At 50.6% G+C, this 14,831-nt stretch overlaps 1 protein-coding gene across 1 annotated transcript in view; it reads left to right on the forward strand.

The window, feature by feature from the left end:
• PTPRS (protein tyrosine phosphatase receptor type S) overlaps positions 1–14,831 on the forward strand; it is a 164,578-nt gene that overhangs the window by 54,427 nt on the left and 95,320 nt on the right. Inside the window, 1 exon segment of the mRNA XM_050910677.1 lies at positions 9,820–9,986. Within this exon segment, the coding sequence (XP_050766634.1) occupies positions 9,899–9,986 (88 nt within the window). The 5' untranslated portion in view covers positions 9,820–9,898.

A 14,831-nucleotide genomic window follows, 5' to 3' on the forward strand; every position in this document is an offset into this window, starting at 1 on the left:
GTTGTGCTATGCGGAGTGCAGAGCAGCCAGACTCACCCTCCTGTTCCGAACGCTGCTTCTAACCCTTCCTAATTGAAGCACAACTGTACCTTTTTCATGGGGTATGAGGAAACAAAACAGATCATCAGCTGCACTGTTGCCACAATGATTTTCATTTACCACCAAATAGTAATTAGGCTAAATTTTGCGTGTTTGCTTCACTACTTTTATTTCCTCTCATTTGTTTTTTGCTGATAAGCGGAGTGTGTGCAGGCGGCTCCGTCCTTGCACAGGGACCGCAGCACTCCTGTGTCATCTCCCAGCCTGGCTACCCAGGATGTGCAGACAAGAGTGGCCATGTCGCATACAGGCCATAGAAGGAAATTTATTTCTTTCCTTTTTTTGTTTCCCAAGGCTTTTGGCTTGCTTGTATGTGGGCTTGAGCTGTTGCAGCCTCTGGGGTTTAATGGCCTCTTCCAGAATGAGAAAGCAAGGGCAGTCCCTCTGCATCTCCTGGCCATGGGGGACCCTAAAAATGATAAGCAGGGGGTTAAGTTTTCCTCTGTCTTAGTGTAAATCCAGACCAACTTCATGTTACTCAACAGGAGCCTGTCTGGGTTCAGTGGGGTGTGAGGGAGCAGGGTCGTTGCCTGGGTCTGTAGTGATTAGTTGAAATTCTCCAGGGTGTTGTGTTTGGAGAGACTTTTGGGTTTGGGTTTTGGCCTGAGGTGTGCATGCGTGCATGTGGTTTGGGGGTTTTTTGGCTTATTCCTATCATAGCTCATACTACTGGGGACTGTGTCTACCTGGGGAAAAAAAGGAGTCATGCAAAATCAGGATGAAGCCAGGGGTGTTAGCACTCCACTCCCTGGGGCGATGCTGGTGGCAGAGGGATGCCTGCACCGGGTGGTGAGCTCTGGTGGGAGCACCAGGAGGGTCCTGCCGCCACCCTCCCATGGGGCCCATCAAGCTGCCTGGTTGCTTGGCATCGGGTTCGATGGAGAGCTCCGAGGAGCCCGAGAGCTGATGATGATAACAAACGGAGGCAATCGATCAGCAATTGCCTGTAATGAGAAGGTCATTCTTGCGAGAGGGCTGGTGACATCCTACACTGGTCCAGCACTCTGAGCTGGAAATGATAAAGTACGCCCATGTTCCTAATTAACTTTTTTTATTTTTTTTTTCCTTTTGATTTTTCATCTCTTTTCTGTCTTCTGCTTGGGTTGAAGGCTGGTAAAAGATGGTTTGCTTGGACACAAACTCACAGCAGCAATAGGTGGGCAGGTTGCATCACTTGGCCGCAGTCCTGTGCCGGAGTGATGGACCTCTGCGAGGCAGTGACTGGCCTCCCATGCTCCTGGCCTAGCTGCTGGGGCTGGGAACCCACCAGTTATCCTCGGGGAAGGGTTTGCACAAGACTCTTCGGTTTGTTACCACCTATTTTGTGAGAAAGCAGCTTAAGTTGCCCTCAGAGGGCAGCAGAAAACTGTGTAGGAGCTGGAGGAAGGCCAGGCAGGTTCCTGTCAGCAGCTGAGCTGCTGTCAGCAAGGAGCAGCGTTGTCAGCCCCAGGAACGGGGTTTGACCCCCCCTGCTTGCACAGGGGTTTTGGGGTGAAGGAGGGGGCCGTCACTCCCTCCTGCTGCTAACGGCAAAGGGAGTCCCCGTGCAGACCTGGCGGAGGGGGCGAGCGGTTTGGAGGGTGGAGAAGGTTGCAAGATGTGGCAGCATCCAAGTTGCTATGTGAAGGGAGCAGTAAGCCAAAGCTGGAGGGATTAGCCTGCTCAGAGGGACAGATGCCATCTGGATGGGCTCTTCCCGGTACAGGTCATCTTCATGCCACGCTGCAAGTCAGAAAAGCACTGGTTCCTCATTGTTCAGTGTTTTTCTCATGTGTTCTTAGTTTGACACACAGAGATGTGAGTCCAGGAAGTCTTTCTTCCCCAGGAAGGTGGAGCATTGATCTAACCCTTCATTTGATCTGGAGTGGAAAAATGCTTTTTCTTAGCTTGGACTCCAGACATGAGAAAAGCTGTTGCAATTTTGCTGGTGGCGGGCTGTTGTTTGGTTGCGCTCTTTGTTGAGGTTTTTTTTTTTTTTCTTTTTTCCTCTGCTTTGTTTGAGTGGTGCTTGATATCTCTGATTTGGAAAAGGTCCGATGATGATTATGGCTGTGTTGCCCAGGTCGGAGAAGGGATTGCTGTGATGGGGAGAGGCATTAGTGCTCCTGCCAGTGCAAGAATTTTGGAGCAAGGACTTGTGTAACGGGACGCAGACCTGCAGGTTGCTAGCGACCAACATGACTAAATGATGTCAAGCCTCTTGCGAGGGATGGTGTATATAAGAAGGAACTGCAGCCTGGTGTATTTGCTGTAGGTCAGAAGTGGGCATGTATTCCTTTTCTTCAAACTTGTTCAGGGATCTCTACCTGCTGAAAACATTTGGGCCAAAGAAAAAAAAGATTTTGGTATTTTTTTAAATTATGTATCAACTTAGTTGGCAGCGTGCCTAGTCTCCCAAAGGCCAGAGTGGTTTGGTGCTGGGTGCGTGCTCCTTTGCTGCCCTGTGTTTGCCCACCAGTCTTGAGCACGTTGCAGTAACCCAGTGTCACCCATCTGCCCAGCTCCCAGGCTTGGGGTGCGGGTGCTTTGGGAGGGGGATGTTGGTTATTTTCTCTTTAGCATGATTTTCTCGGAGAAGATCATGTTTATTCCCCGTGTGGAGGCTGGCTGGTGCGCTGTGCTGAGGATGCTGTGAGATGAGGCTGACGGACGATTATTTACCCAGCGCTGTCGGCGTGCGCGTGGCGAGCACGGAGACGAGATGCAGTCTGTGCCCCAAGGAACTCCCAGTCTGTCAGGCAGCTAAGCTGGGGCTAATGATGAATGACTTCCTAAATAAATAAATAAATAAAGCTCAAAGGCCTGAAAAAAGAAACGCAAAGTATCACCCTAAACCACAACGAAATGTAGTTGTTGACGATCGCTGATGCTGTCAGGCGCTCAGCGGAGATCTGCGATGGTTTGTTGGTAAATGCTGAAGGATGGTGTGTTTTTGCATGTGAGCGAGGAGAAGGGAATGGGGCAGCGGGGAAGGGGATAAGGCAGAGAGGAATGTGGTCCCGGGTCAGATTCTTCCCTGCCTCGTGCCTTTGTGCATCTTGGAGGAGAGCCCAGCTTCTGCCCTGCGTGCACAGAGGCAGAGGAGAAGCCACATCTTCAGCCCAGCTCTGTGCTGGGCCCAGGAGGATGCTCCTGGGATTTCTGGTTGCTCCAGCGTTGCCTTCCTCTCGCTGGCGATGCCATGATGCTGCCACCGGCACGGGCTTTTTGCTCTTTCTTCACTGCAGCAGAAGTGGTCCTTCGGGGTCCTCCCTGGGCTGCGGCCACAGCACCCCACAGTGTGGGTGGGCTTGGGCTTAACAGGGGTGCCGCCTGGCCAGGGGAGCTGTGCTTCCTCCTCCTCCTCCTCCTCGTCCCCTTGCTGCTGGTTGCCTCTGGCTGCAGCGATGTCCCCTCTGCCCCTGTCCGTGCTGCGCTGCACCTGCTGAACGCTTCCCGGCTGCCGCAGATACATCACCGCTTGTCAGAGCTGTCACTGCGGGGAACATGGTGGGGGGAGATTAATTTCTCGTGACAATTCGAACCCAACTCACAGCTCTCCTGTCTCATTTCTCCTGCAGTGACCACGGCTTAACCCTCACCATGCCATCGTGCCCCCAGGCAGGGAGTAGCATGTCTTGCAACACCCGCACTGCTGCAGCCCAAAATGCCCCTCGTGCCTGTTGCTCGGGGACAGTGCTGGGCACTTGCCACGCATGGGAGGACCAGAAATGATGTAGGAAGAAAGAAAAAGAGTGTGTATGTGTGTGTATGCATGCAAACACGGCGAGAGGCAGTTTGATTTCATGCTCAGAGCACTGTCCTAGTGTGCAGTTTCTTCTGGTTTCCCACATTGTAAAAAGGGATAATACTGTCATATCAAAGCACTTGGAGATCTGGGGATGAAAAGCAGCGTATAGGACCGAGACAGTCCTGATCAAAGCTCTTTTTTCTCCATCTGTGTTTGTTTCCCCATGGAAGATAATACTCTGCCTCTTTCTTGTAAATATTTTTTTTAAGATCTAAGTAACTCCCTGATAGATAAACAGTCATGCTTAGCTCTGAAGGATCTCTACTGGCTGCTCTAATTGTGTTTGCCAAGACCATGGCCTGCGTTTTGAAGTGGGTTGGGGAGTTGTGTTCGAGCGTAGAGGAGGAACTGCATCCGGCATGGAGGGGAAGGGGACGACTTGGAAATAGTCCGAGACGTCATTTTTCAGGCAGGATCATGCATCTTTTGAGATCAGTCCTTTCTGCACAGCCCTTGGAGCTGGGCACCTAAAGCCACCAGTTAGTCTTGAGGTGAGCTTTGCTGGTGGACGGGGGTTGTACTTGTTTTATTAAGGTGTATTGAAGCACTGTGGGGAAGGTGGGTCCTGTGGGAGACGGGAGCACAGCAGTCCCATGTGCCCCAGCAGAGACCGGTCCTCTGAGCAGCAACAGGCTCCCACGTCTCCGGGGTGTCTTTGCCAAGATGAAGTGGCCCAGAAGGCAAAGTCATTTGGGGGGCTTTGCTGGCCTGATGAGCGTGATTCAGCAGGCGCAGGGAGGTCTGCAGAGCGTTAGGAGTCTCCCTGTTGTGGGGGAAGGATGTGCATGGTTCTGGCACTGGGTCTCGCTGGGACTTTTAGCATTTTGCTTTTGTGGCAGGCAGGTTTGTTTTGTTTTTTCTCTCCCCTGAGCTAACCCTGTGAGCAGCAGCAACGATGCTGTTGCGTGCAGACCCAGCTCTCTGGGTGAGTTTCCTTGGGGGCTCTCTGTCTAACCAAGACTTGAGGTCTGCTTTTCGAGCAGAGGCATCAGCAGCATCTCCCTCTCTGCCCCGACACTGGCTTTCAAGTGCCTGATAGGGAGCTACAATGGCTGCAGTCTCTCCCCCCCGTTAAATAGGGCTTAGCTGGTCAGCGTGTTAGTGGGCGTGGAGAGGGAAATGAGTGTCAGAAACACATACTTTGAAGCTCATGTCTTCGTGCTCTGTTTCCCCAGGAAAAGAGGCTAATACTTGCCAGCAGAGCAACCTGAGTGTGGAGTCATGGGCCACTTGGGCTTCCAGGGACAGCATTGCATGTTGGCATCTCCTTGCTCCCCAGCACCCACGGGGAAGGTCCCACAGTGGGTCCTGGGCCAGGTCCAAGCAGGCAGCTGCCCACATTGCATGAGCCACCAGCACTGGCATCCCCGTCCCAACCCTGGTGGGGCTGGGTTTGCTGAGGGCAGGGTGTTAGATAGGAGCAAGATAGAAATGTGGGGTGGTGAATTTAAATTTCATCTCTCCCCTCCCTAGAGGAGGTGACAAATGAGCTAGTGGTTGTGCTAAGAGCTCTTCTTTCTTTCTTTAAAGAGGTTGCTGGGAGGAAATGAAGTGACCCACTGACCTTTGTTAATATGCAGCACAAACTAAGCTGGTGCTGCTGGAAGGAAAAGAGACCTCAGTGCAGCCCTCTGCCTGCAAGGTGTTTGCTTCGATTGATATGTCTAATGGGAGTAATTCTCCTGCAGCAGCTACTGAAAATGAAGATGTTTAATCATCCGCTAGATCTGTGTGGAACTTTTTGCAGAGAATTTCTTTAAAATCGCCCTTCTCCTTTTCACATGCAGGTGAAACAGAATAGAAGCCCAAATGCTTTTTTGTGAAATTTTTTCAAGTTGTTAAATTCTAATGAATCTGAAATGAAGGCATGATCCTCCCTCCTGGATTTTTTTTAAATGCAGAGCAAACGTTTCGATCACTGGCTCCATGGGGACTAAGAAAAAGTAACATATGGCAAAATACCTGCATAGCTCTGACCCATCCCAATGTCTGTAACTGTGCAGACACTTGTTTTTAGCAGCATTTCCCACAGGCTCCCTCTTTAAGCAGCGGGGACCAAGCTAGCCAAACTGGACTGTAGATAAAGCCCCTTCCTCCTATATCCCCTCGGATACCCAAAGTAGCTTAAGGGAGTTAGGTGTCCAGAACCCTCTGAAATGGGAGTTGCTGGGAGGAAAATCTTCAAAAGCATCTTAGCGGCTTAGGTTAAGTCCCTTTGACTCTCAATGGAACTTAAGCTCTTAAGAAATGTAGGTGCTTCTGAGCATTTTACCCTTTGTGCCTAGCACCCTTGGGTCCCTGGAGATCCCTAGCTCAGTACTGGCTGGAGGAGCCACAGTGGGAAGCTGCTTCTTGCAAACGCTTCTCAGTTTTATTATTTTTGATAATACACTTCAAGATCCTGTGCTCAGCGCTTACAAGATGCACACATGTACATACTTAGAGCTAAAGATCAGGCAGTGCACGAGAATGAATGCCTTCCAGGAGCTCTTTTACTGTAAGAATTAATCTTATTCCTGAAATGTGACCGTATCTAGCACAAATCTGACCCCATTGGGGGCCATGGCTTCACTTAATTGCATTCTTTAGCAAGGATTGAGGTCTATTAGGTGGTGTGCTTGTGTTGCAGGAGATCCTGTGCCAGAGAATTTAGTGAGGGTTTGCAGGTCCATGGAGCAGCGCAGGAAAACTGCCATTATGTTTACTTGTTTGGTGCCAGGAGCTTGGCTGGGTGCTCAGCAGACAGGCAGGAGGAGTGATGCAAACCTGCTTCAAAGAGCATAGACAAGGTAAACTGTGCACATGCAGAGGAGGAGAAAGGATGGGTGATAGAGCCCTTGTGATTTGAACATTCATCAGAGCAATTCCCACTTGAATTCAGCACCGCCAGGAGGGCAGGAAAGCCTTGTTGCATGGTAGCTGGGTTTCCAAATGTTGCGTGTTCTGCATTGTAGGCAGGAATCATGCAGTGGATAAGAGTCTGTTTCCAGTCTCCCTATTGCCAGGGTGCTACCAAGAAAGCAGAGCAAACTCCTGTCCCAGTCTCTTCTTGATATCTGCAGGGGAACCAGGTGGGTGCACATCTAGCTGTCCTGAAAATCCCGTATCCAGGGGGAGACAGCCAGTGACGTACCTGCTCTGAAGGATGAGTTGCTGGATTGAAGTTGACATGTCCTAATATCTCTGCCAGCACTTTCTGTCTCTGTCAAGGGCTCGGGAAGCACATTAGCACTGGAGCGGAAGTGTCACCCTCTGGCATCTCCTTCTCTAATCTTGGAGCTGTTGCTATATCCCCTTTACCAGACCTTCTCTATCTGAGGCCATTATATGGCATGAAAAGCCATACTAGATGTGGGAGAGCGGAGCTGCCAGGCTCCTCTCTTCGGAGGAGGCGGAACATTTCCCTGACATGCCTGCCTTCAGCTCCATCATCTGGGGGACTTTGGGGGCATGCTGCATGGGGCAGCGCAGCCTCTTGGCTGCTCTTAGCTGTGGAAGGTCGCTGGTGCTGCATTTGGAGAGCAGACAAGGCTCAAGGAGATGTTTGATGGCATTTACTGGGACTGCGGAGGGGGCATGTTGCTCTGATAAAGAAAAACAAGAGTTTCTGAAATGCTGGCTGAGCTAGCCCTGAGTTTTGTTTTTTTTTTTTAATGTAGAGAACTAAAATGGTTGAGAGGATGTGTGTTCTCTCCAACTCCTGCCCTCTCCCCCTCCAGCCTCGCTGGTGGGAACTAGGAGCTGCATGACTGAAGCAGAGAGAAGGGAGAGCCAGCGAACAGCAACTCGGTTCCATTTGTTGTGCTGGCATTGATACCACATCCCCAGTTTAATTAACAGTTACCATCGCAGCTATTCATAATGTTCCCAGTCTCTGCTTGCCTCTGACAACAAAAGAAACCCCAATGTGTCGTTCTGCACCCTGGAACCCTGCAAACCCTGCGTTAAGTCTGGCTGAAGCCTCTGTGTGTTTCTCTAAGTGCGTCTAGAACAAACATTTGAAGAGATTCTCAGTGGTATAATCCAGGTTTTTTCTCTTTTTTGTGAGAGTATCGGTATTTATGCTCGGTTTTCACAAGCCAGCACTGAAGCACAATGGATCTAGACTAGCACAGAGCACACAGCAGATGCTTTGTAATCCTCAAAGTGCAAGTCCAAAGCTTCTCTCTGAAAAGGTGCTTTTTAGGGCCAAGTACATATGGGGACTTCTTGTTTATCCTGGCTTTTCTTTTAATTGTACAGTTCAGCCTTGGAGAGTTAATGGGACAGAAAAAGATTAAAATGCCCCTTCACACTGCCTGTTCCAATGGTCTCATACCCTCATGTGTATCAGAAAGCTTAAGCAACCTCGCTATCCCCTTAGTCCTTTTAAAGCCTTTGATTGCTGTACAGTATCTCCTACCTGGCTTTTCTCCAAAAGGTGATAAACCCTGGTTTTGATTTTTAATTGGGGTAACTGATAGTGGGAAGGAATCCGTACAGATCTGAGAGCGTCCTCCACACAACTCTGGCCCATTATTCTGGTGCTCAGAGTCTGTCTGATGGAGGAACCTCTTAGCTGCCGACCCTACAAGGAGGTTGTGCTGCAGTTTTCACTCTATTTCCAGCCCTTCTGGGGCAAAGCTCGCCTCTGTCACTGAAGGAAGCATTTACCAGTATTGACACACAGGACTGGGGTAGTTGCTAAGAATACAGCTCCCTTAATGCCATTCCAGCTTTGCAAAGGGATCAGGATAAAGCTGTAAGCAGGCAGCTCTGTTTGGAGCCAGGAGTTGTCTCCATAGAAATGTGCCGGCAGGGCAAGGGGAGCAGGCTGGTGCTGAGCTTGCTCTCCCCTGTCGCAGCCGTGCTAATATGCTGGTGCTGTCCTGCAGCCATGTTCTGCCACGTCCAGGGCAGAAGCAGGTCAGGAGAAAATCTCTCCCACGTCCTTTGGAGGTTGTGTTTGCTTGCTGTGCCTTTTGGTCCGTCAGGATCAACTATGGTACCCCCTGCTCCAGGTTTTCTCTCTTCCAGTTTTGTGTTAGCTCAGTAACGCGGTTCCTCTGTGTGTTGCAGGTGGGGAAACTGAGGCACCGAGCGGGGTAGGGACTCTCAGACATGCAGAATAGCTGCTGTAATCCCAGCCACGGTAAGAAGCCTGGGAGACTCGCCAGCATGCATTTGCCTTGCAAGAGGGGCTCTGGGACACCTACGCTGATTCCAGGGCTGAGGTTCAGGCTTGCTGTGTTGGGGTGAGTGCTGCACAACATGGAGCCTGCCTGGGCAGGAAAGAAATCCCTCCCCCAGCTGCATGGATCCTCAGCAAACAAAAAGGGACACAGGGGAGTCATCTCCTGCTTCATCTTCCCTCTTGTGGGAGATTTTTTTTTTCTTCCTTCCTGGGTTTTTCATGTGTGAGGTTTCAGTTTTTCTTTGCCTGCCCTGCGCTTTTGTGGAAAAATCGCCCTTTAAGAGGGTCCCTGGGCCCTGTCGGGTCAGATCCCTTCACACCTCATTGCTCATGTGCTGCTCGGCCAGCGCTGCCTTTCTCCCGTGTTGGGGAGGGGAGAGAAGCCGACGAGTGTTAAACTTTAAACACGGGCTCTGCGCAGTTGGAGCCTCCCAGTTACGCTTCTCTTTCTTGCGCCGTTCCCTCCCTTTGTGTGAGTGCATGCACGAAAATTCGCCATTACCTGCCGAGGCAGGGAGGCTGGAGGAGGCTGGCCTCGTGCACCCACCGGTCCACTTGGCGATGGAGCTGGCCGAGTTCTTTGTGGCATCAAGGCGAAGGGCTGCCTGGCCTCCCCGCAGGGACCGTGCATGGCAATTGCTTTCTCGAGACCCCACTGCCTCTCCGGGCTCTGTGGGGCTGCCCCCTCCCTCTCCGATGTTGGCTGCCCTCCTTCCTCTCTCTGAGTGCTCTCCCCTTTGCCTTTGTGCATCCGCAGGTGCTGACAACGCTGGGGAGACGCTGTGAGTCCTGCTGACCCGGAGCCTTCCCGGCTGGGGCTAAGGCCATTGCAGAGGATGAGGATCCTTCCCAGCCCTGGGATGTCTTCGCTGGTCTCCCTCGTGAACCTCCTCTCTGTGCTGCTGATAGGCTGCGTAGCTGAAAGTAAGTGACTCTGCTGTTCCCCTGCTGCTTTTTTTCACCCGTGCTTCACCTCCCCTGGAGAAGGACAGCAGGAGCAGGCTTTAGTGCTTAGAGCCAGCAAAGTATCCCCCTCTCCTTTTTAGCGTTAAAGAAGTGCTCAGTACCTGATCATGTGTCTTAATTTTCCAACATTTTTAGCTTTCCACCAGTACCTTCCTGTTGTTCCCAGCCCTGCCTTAGAGGGACATAGGGCAGCTAGGTCCTCACAGCTTTGAATCTCTGGTTGCCCCTAAGACTGCCAGAGAGCTGGAGAGAAGGGGAGGGAACTGCCTGACAGCTCTTGCTGGAGCCTTCCTCCCCCTTCTCCCGGCCCCATCTCCACCCAGCTCGCCCATATTGTCCTCTCCTGCTCTTGCCTTTCAGGCATCTGTCAGACACTAGTGACTGTTGTCACGTTACTTGCTGGGGCTGGATTCAAAACAGCATCCGAAGAAAGAGTATTATGTTTCTCCTTCCCCTGAGTGAACCAGTTCCAGTTTAACACAGTTTTTATCTTTGCTGCCTTTCAGTTCTTGCTTTAAAAAATGAAAAGGGGAAGAAAAAAAAAAGTGAAAATCTTCAGCGACTGGAATGTAATGTTCCTTCGACATGAAGGCTGATCGCTTGGGATCAGTGGGGAATAGACTCTTCCAAGCTGATTGAATTATGACTTTTTTTTTCCTCCCCAGCAAAGCTGCTTGAAGCTGGTGAGAGGGCTGCTCTGGTCAGCGTAGCCCTTGACAGCTTTTAACGTAATCACTTCGTTATCAGGGTTTATTAAGATGACGTGGTCACCAGGGATTGAATGGATCCTCGACCTTTTGTTGCTGGGAGATTTCTTTTGAACAGTGCTTTCTCTCTTCTCTGCAGTAGGCGAGTGGGGATATATTTGCCCTTGCCTCACTCCTGAGTTTTGTTCGGTTCACGCTTAGCCCCTCTTTGCAGGGAGAAATGTTCATGTGCAGAAAGATAATGTTTCCTTTTGTTCTTTTTCATTCAGTAAGCCCGGGAAGTAAGCTGGGCTCTGGGAAGTTCACTGTAGGGCCACTTTTTTGGTGTGTAGCTGTGGGTCAGTCTGTACCTCAGACGGTGCCGCTGATCTTCATAAAGACATACCCAAGCTTCAGTTTGAGCTGCCTGTCTTGAGTAGCAGGAACAGTGCGGTGTTTGGCAGCAAGGGACCTGGCACGAGCCTGTTGCCCAAGTATTTATCCGGGGTCCTACTTGGACGTTGCAGCTGACGCTCTTGTAGGTTCTTTATGAGCACTCAGGGTAGATGGTTAAAGCTAGCTACTGTGTTCCACCTGGGCTCAGGGTGGCCTTGTTGGCTTGTGAAAGTGGGCATTGGTGGTAGGTAGCCTGCTACCTGCATTGGCTCCTGCAGAAGCAGGAGACTGCAAGCAGAAGTCTCCATTCCTGGCTCTTTGTGCAGTAGAGTCAGGAGGGGAGGGGATGCTGATAGTGGAAAATCCAGTGTCAGAGCTCCAGGGTCCCATTCTTGCCACTGGTTTGCTGTAACACTCCTGCCCAAATCACTTTGTCCTCTTGTTTTCAAAGCAAGCAATGCAGCTTTGTGGGTGCAAATGGAGAGTTCATGTGTGTGCAAGTGCCTCTCTGTATAAGTAGAGCCTTGATTCATATACTGTGATGTCTGAGTGCCTGTGAAAACTGTGGTCCTTTTTTCTTTTAAGTGTACACCAAGCCCTGTGTGCCCACCCCTGGGAGTGGGCACTCTGCAGAATCAAGGCTTCTCGAAATCATGGCTGTTTGACTTCAGTTTTTCTGTGGTTTTGGTTTTCCTGGGAAGGAACAAGCATCCTGTCTCTCCCTGTCTTCTATGGGGTGAGATTTGCTCAGAGATTCCAGTAGAGCTGGGAGATCCCACATGCTGTCTGACAGCTACGAAGCACTTTTGGTGGAAATGTGCGTTCAGGAAGGGCTGATGCTGATCAGACACAGAAGGCACCAGTTGTGTGGCCCAAGCCCTGCTGAAATCTGTCACTGCTCAGCAGACACCTTGCTGCTAGCAGCCAAGTTTCTCTCTCCTGTAGTTCTGCAGAGTCCTTGGATCCTGAACTGTGAGGTTTTGTGCTTTGTTTCCTCTTGCTGCTCACAGGTGTACATACGGGAACTTTGCAGGGTGCAGGACTCAGTGTCCGAGGCGGGACTGCTCTTACCTGCTTGATGTGCAGATGAAGTTGGGCCAGGAGTTGTCTCTTCTCCTAACCTGTAGAGCATGTCAGCATCTCCCTGACCTGTCTGCCCTTGGGGATGCTCCCCGTTACATGCCAGTTGTTTGAATTGCTCTGTGGCTGTTGCTGTCTGCCTGGTGACCATGAGTTGATAGCTCCTGATTTTGGAGGGGCTGCTGAATTCCGCCTGGAGAGGCCTGGCCTGTGCCAGGCCAGTCAGTAGCATCCGAGCTGGTCTGCATTGCTCCCCACTGAGGCATGCAAACAGCAAACAGCTTTGTCTGTCACAACTGCAGAGACTGTGTGAGGAGCTGTCACTCTGTTCTGACAATGTCCTCTCCTATCAGATGGCCCTGGGCTCTGTCACACTGCCTCTCGCGTAATCCCTTGGCCAGCTTCCATTTGGCTGGCGCTTGCCATGACGCTGACCTGATTTCCTGCCCTAATTCACCAGAGGGGCTGCCAAGGCCTTGCAGCCCCCAGGGCGAGCGATGCCAGGCAGTGCCAGGGTGGTGCCCCTGCCGCGGTGGGAAGCCCACGTCGCAGGTAGGAAACCCCTGGGATGCTGGCTTTTGGAGGGCAACACCTTCCCAGCTTCGCAGGGGAATGGCTCCCCTTGCAGCAAAACGTGGGGCTGAAAGCTTGAACTTGCCTCCTCTTCCAGTGCAATGCTGGAGGAGCTGCGGCCTCTGCAATCAAAGGACCATTAAAATACTTCCCTTGTTTCCTAGGCTAATTGATCTCAGTCAGTGATTTAAATCTTTCTATGGCAGGAACATTCTATTTAAAGGAAATGGCTATTTAAATTAAAAAAACCAAAGCACCACACTGCTTTCTGCCTGCTGTTCTTCCTTGTGAAACTGAAGAGGATAATAATCGAAAGGTGTAAAGCGGACCTGTTTCTTCTCTTTTTCTTCGGTTGCATACGGATACTTTCTTTGTTTCTTCTGTATGGTCAAGGACAGCCATAGAACTGGAAATTGCTAACTCCATGATTATTTTCAATGGCCTCTCATTAAATGGAACGTATTATCATTTTGTTAAGGATTCAGCTGGTTGTATGAGTAACATTAATCGGCATTACTTCAGTGAGTTAGGGGAGGCCTTCCCCAAGAGCTGCGCCCTGATGTGCTGCACAGCCAAAGAGGCAGGTCTCGTGCCCCTTAGAGCTGATAGAAAACCAGACAGCACAGACAGATGAGGTCTGGACGTGGGTCCGGGGAGGGGAATAGTTTCCCAAATTGCTGACGTACCTGGGCACAGAATCAAGCCTTGCTGTTTCCCGGTCATGCACCCAGCCCGAGTCATAAAATCTCTGCAGCGAGCACCTTAAAGCATCTCATTTTGTGCATACGCAAAATGAGTCTCGTCTCGCTGGCTGTAGCTGGACAGGATGTTTTCCTGCCCGCGCTGTGCAGAGTGCAGCTGCATTTGACTGGGGCTTAGGGCAGTGGTCAGGTACTCCTGCCCTCCTGTGCTACCCGAAGGAACAACGTACCCACTTCAAGTGCTCCTCAGTTGCAGCTAAAAAGCCACTTACTGTATAGAAATGTGGTAATTTTTATAACTGAAATCAGCAAGCTCGCTGTTTTCAAGTGGATTTTTCCCATTGATTGAACCTTTGCGTTTTACAATAGTGCTTTGCTAATTGGTACTTTGCATACACAGAAGGCTGGTGTGTGGCTCTCTCCGCCCCAGCAAAGATTTAATAGCAGATGCAGTAGCGAACATTACTTATTACTTAGGTTTCCTTCCTTTTATAAATCACGTTATAGAACGCTTACTAGCACACTCTGAAGTATTACCATAAATAATTAAATCTAAATTGCAATTGACAAAATAAGAGAATAAAGCCCCTTTTATGATGCATTACCCTGGCTTTCTTCCCTTTTAATTGCCCTTGCTCCATCGTTAATTTGCAGAACACAGTAATTCATGCCGGGCGCATGTGTGTGGGGGGCTCTCGCGCTCCATGAGCTGCAGTGCATCCGTGGAGGCTGGCAGCAGATGGCAGCAAGGGTTGCACCACCCGTGCGGGGCTTGCGGAGAGGATGGCAAACATGTGCGGTGGGTTGGGAGAGGAGCTCATGTAGGTCCACGTTCAAGCTGACAAAGTGACGCTGCGTTTTGGGAGCTGGTGCAATGAAAAAAAGGTGCGTGGAATGTGTGTGCTCCATGCTGCGACATGTAGGAGCTGGTGGCTGGCTGCACGGCTTGTCTCGCTGAGATCCAGATCTCAGTGACTTACAGGTGTATCTGACTCCTCTCCTCTGAATGGTCCCTCTCGTGCTCTTATCCACAGAGGATAGGCCTCTGCAGCACAGCTCACAGCTTTTAGCTCTGGAGGTCCTAGCTTTAATGTGTTGTTGGCCAAGACAGCAGTTGTCAGATAAGACGGTAGTAAAAATCAAGGAGGCTCCATCTTAGGACTTGATAGACATGTTAAGACGACATCAGTGGGAAGTGAATCTCTCCACTGTGGGAGAAAGCTGCTCCATTTATAAGTGTTTGACTGATTTGTGACAATGCAACATCGCTGTCCTGAGAGAAGGAAGATGTCGAAATGTAGTGAGGCTGAATTGCCCCACAAGCAATTCGGGTACATGACAGTGTACCTGCTGAGGGATGAGGAGCC

This window comes from Gymnogyps californianus, chromosome 24 (genome assembly GCF_018139145.2).
Source record: "Gymnogyps californianus isolate 813 chromosome 24, ASM1813914v2, whole genome shotgun sequence".
NCBI lineage: Eukaryota > Metazoa > Chordata > Aves > Accipitriformes > Cathartidae > Gymnogyps > Gymnogyps californianus.